The sequence below is a fragment of the Protobothrops mucrosquamatus genome, unplaced genomic scaffold, assembly GCF_001527695.2.
Source record: "Protobothrops mucrosquamatus isolate PMUCROS unplaced genomic scaffold, P.Mucros_1.0 scaffold_156, whole genome shotgun sequence".
NCBI lineage: Eukaryota > Metazoa > Chordata > Lepidosauria > Squamata > Viperidae > Protobothrops > Protobothrops mucrosquamatus.
In genome coordinates this window covers 687,776-691,223 of record NW_015386232.1, presented here as the reverse complement: position 1 = coordinate 691,223, position 3,448 = coordinate 687,776, and the positions used below count along the sequence as shown (strand labels likewise).

The window sequence follows — 3,448 nt, the reverse complement described above, 5'->3', positions numbered from 1 at the left end:
AGAATGATAAAAACCAAATTAATTAAAGAGAACTTCATAGGGCCCCTTTTGAACTGGATAGTCAACCAAATAATACATGAGATTCAATTTTAAATAAGTATCAATGATACCCATTGGGGCAACAATCCCCTGCTTCACATATATGCATTGGTGCAATTCCTCATCTATTTGTTATTGCACAATAAAAGAAATATATGTTGTGATGTATAAAGACACATAGGGTGAATAAAGAGACAAATTCCATGTTAGGGTACATTCAAAAAAGGATTGATAATAAAACCATCAACACTGTAATAGTCTTATGCAAATCTCTGGTAGGTCAATTTGTGGGATATAGATACAATTTGTTAGCCATATTTTAAAAAGTATATAATAGAAGAAATGTGGAAGGGAGGAAATGAAATGATTAGGGGCCTTAAACATGTCCTTCTCAAGAAACAGCTCAAATGTTTGGAATTATTTAGTCTAGAATAAATCTGTACAACATATGGGCCTGCTCAACTCAAAAAATAAATCCACTGCCATCAAATGCTTCCACCATCAGGAAGGATCTGCCATGTTGCCATCCTAAGATACCCTGCCAATCACCAATGGAGTATCTCCAATGCCTCCAGGCTCCACTGACACTGCCAGTCCATCACTGCAGTCTCACCATTAATCATCAAACAGCTGATTGGGACACCAACCATTTCTTTGGGGCTTGCCATTATTTTTAATTTCCCTCTACAAGTTGTCTAGAAGAAAGGCAACTAAAGGAACACATTATCAAAGTATATAAAATCATGTAAAATATGGAAAAAGTGGACATGATTTTCCTACCTTCTCTCTATTTGTTCAGAAGTAAATGACACAATGTTGAGTACACAGAGCTGAACTTCTAGTTGTATTTTTCTCATCAAAATAAGACTCTGAAGTAAAAAAATAGAGAAACATTATTAGAATAAATATATTTATTATATATTTTTATACATTGTATTTTCATGCAGGCTGAATTTTTTTATGAATTCCTCTCTTTGCACTCTCTGGATAAAGGCATAATGGCTGACCCAACGGTAAACATCCCTCTACTTGGAATGATACCTCACCAAGTCTCAGGTCTGTAGCATCCATCTTTATTTATGCATCCAGTGTTGTTCAAGTAAAGGAAGAGTGAAGCGAAGTATTGAACCCACATGTTGTTGGTGTGTGTGTGTGTGTGTGTGTGTGCCATTAAAGATCAAAAATGCTATGTTAACTGTGAGGATTTTTAAAAATACTGATTTGTTGATGACTTTGAGCCAGTCATTCTCTTGCAACCCAACCCATCTCACCAGGTGGTATTGTGGGGAATATAGCAGGCAGGAGTAGTAGGTAGATTTATGCCAAGCACCACGGAAATCAGGAGATCCAGGCAGTTCAAATGGGTATAAAGATTTATTGCAAGCTTAAGCTTTCTACAAAAATCTGAACTGGGTATCAGCCCAAGCAAGCTGGTGGTAGAAAAGAGTCACAGGAATTCAAGGTGGGTTGGACCTAGATCTCTTGTGGATGCTAAGGGACTCATGACTGATGATATGTTTGACCCCTCTCTCAGGCTGAGCCTGATCATCTCGTACAGTTTATTCCTTTGCTTATATAAAATAAAGTGGGATAAAAATAGAGTAGAGTAATACAATAATGAATAGAATAGAATAGAATAGAATAGAATAGAATAGAATAGAATAGAATAGAATAGAATAGAATAGAATAGAATAGAATAGAATCTGTTTGCAAATGTTATTACATGTATCTGCAATAACTTCTTTGAATCAAATTATCTAATAATTTGGTAACAATGAAAGTCTTTGGAACTTTTATTATCTATGCATCTTATGTTCCACATCTGAAAAGACTGAGAGGAGGAATGCCAAATATTGGGTCTGCATCACTAAAATTCTTGCACAATGAAAATGTGCTCATATTAGTCAAGCAAAAGATACAGAAACATCCAGTTCTGATACCAACAAAATCAGCCCTTCCATTTGGCAGAGGCAATTGTGGCCTCAGTCTATAGATGCTGAGGGTCTATAAGTGGCCTTTTGATGCTAAAAGGCAAAATGGTGTCTTCACTTCTAACCTAGCCTGCTGTCCTTAGATGAAAAGGAGGATACTGACTGTTGCCTTGTCAATGTTGCAATAATATACAGCTAGCAATCCAGATGGCTTCTGGAGTTGTAATAACTTATATCTTTTTCAAAATCATATACAAAGCAACTACATACAGCACGGTAGTTGGAAAACCATCTCTGTACATCAAAATGAACGTATAAACTTTAACTCAGTAGAACTAAGTAGCTAAGTAAGTAAGATTTTATTTTGTTGTGAATGAAAATGTAAGAGTAGCCAAGGATGAAAAAGGAATCAAAATAATATAAAGCAGGGGTCCCCAACACCTGGTCCATGGACCAGTACTGGGCTGCGGAATGCCAGCAACCAGTCCGCACAAATAAGCAAAGCCCCATCCACAGGATGCAGGCAATACACAAAACCACGCACCCTCCAGGCCGTGGAAAAATCTCTCTCCGCAGAACTGGTCCCTGGTGCCCAAAATGTTGGGGACCTCTGATATAAAGAATTTGCTAAGATTGTTTTACTCCATAACTTTTGAGCCAAAAAAACACTAATATAGAATGGCTACCAAAAGTTTCTAATATGAAGACTACATATGTTCTATATGGTGCCTCTCTTGAGGAGAGTCCAGCTGAAGCTATATGCCATGCTTTCCCGAAAATAAGACCCAGCTTATTATTTATTTATTTTTTGCCTCCAAAAGAGCCACCGGGTCTTATTTTCAGGAAATGTCTTATCCCACTTCACCTCACATGGGTGGCACTGTCAGCCCCACCCAGCCAGCCCACTTCTTCTGCAGCCACTCGCCATCGCTTGCGCGTGTCGCCATTTCACTACCAGAGGCCTTGAAGAAATGCCTCTGTAGCTGAGAATCGAGCTCCAGATTGATGCACACGTCACTGCCCCCCCAGCCCCCAGGGGGCGCCACATGTATCAATCCGGAGCTCAGTTCTCGGCTGCAGAGGCCTTTCCTAAAGACATCTGACAGTGAAATACAGGCTGTGGAACTCCGCACGCATCAATCCAGAGCTCCATTTTCTGCTGCAGAGGCATTTCCTGAAGGCCTCTGACAGTGAAATGGAGGTTGGAGGTGACGCGTGCAAGTGGTAAAAGGCCGCAGAAGAAGAGGGCCAGTGTGATGAGGCAAGTGTCAGAGCATTGCTATAGGGGGCGAAACTTTGGCCCCCTCAGAGAGGGCGCGCAACTTGGGAGTCCTCCTGGATTCACGGCTGACCTTGGATGACCATCTGTCGGCCGTGACCAGGGGGGCGTTTTATCAGGTTCGCCTGATTCACCAGTTGCGGCCTTTTCTGGACCGGGACGCCTTACACACAGTCACTCATGCTCTTGTCACCTCCCG

The 3,448-nt window shown here is 40.6% G+C and overlaps 1 protein-coding gene across 1 annotated transcript in view; it reads left to right on the top strand.

The window, feature by feature from the left end:
* The first annotated feature begins 980 nt into the window (after window positions 1–980).
* WIF1 (WNT inhibitory factor 1) overlaps window positions 981–3,448 on the top strand; it is a 24,545-nt gene continuing 22,077 nt past the window's right edge. The window contains exon 1 of the mRNA XM_015820709.1: window positions 981–1,095. Coding sequence (XP_015676195.1) covers window positions 981–1,095 — 115 coding nt within the window. The remainder of the gene's footprint in view (window positions 1,096–3,448) is intronic.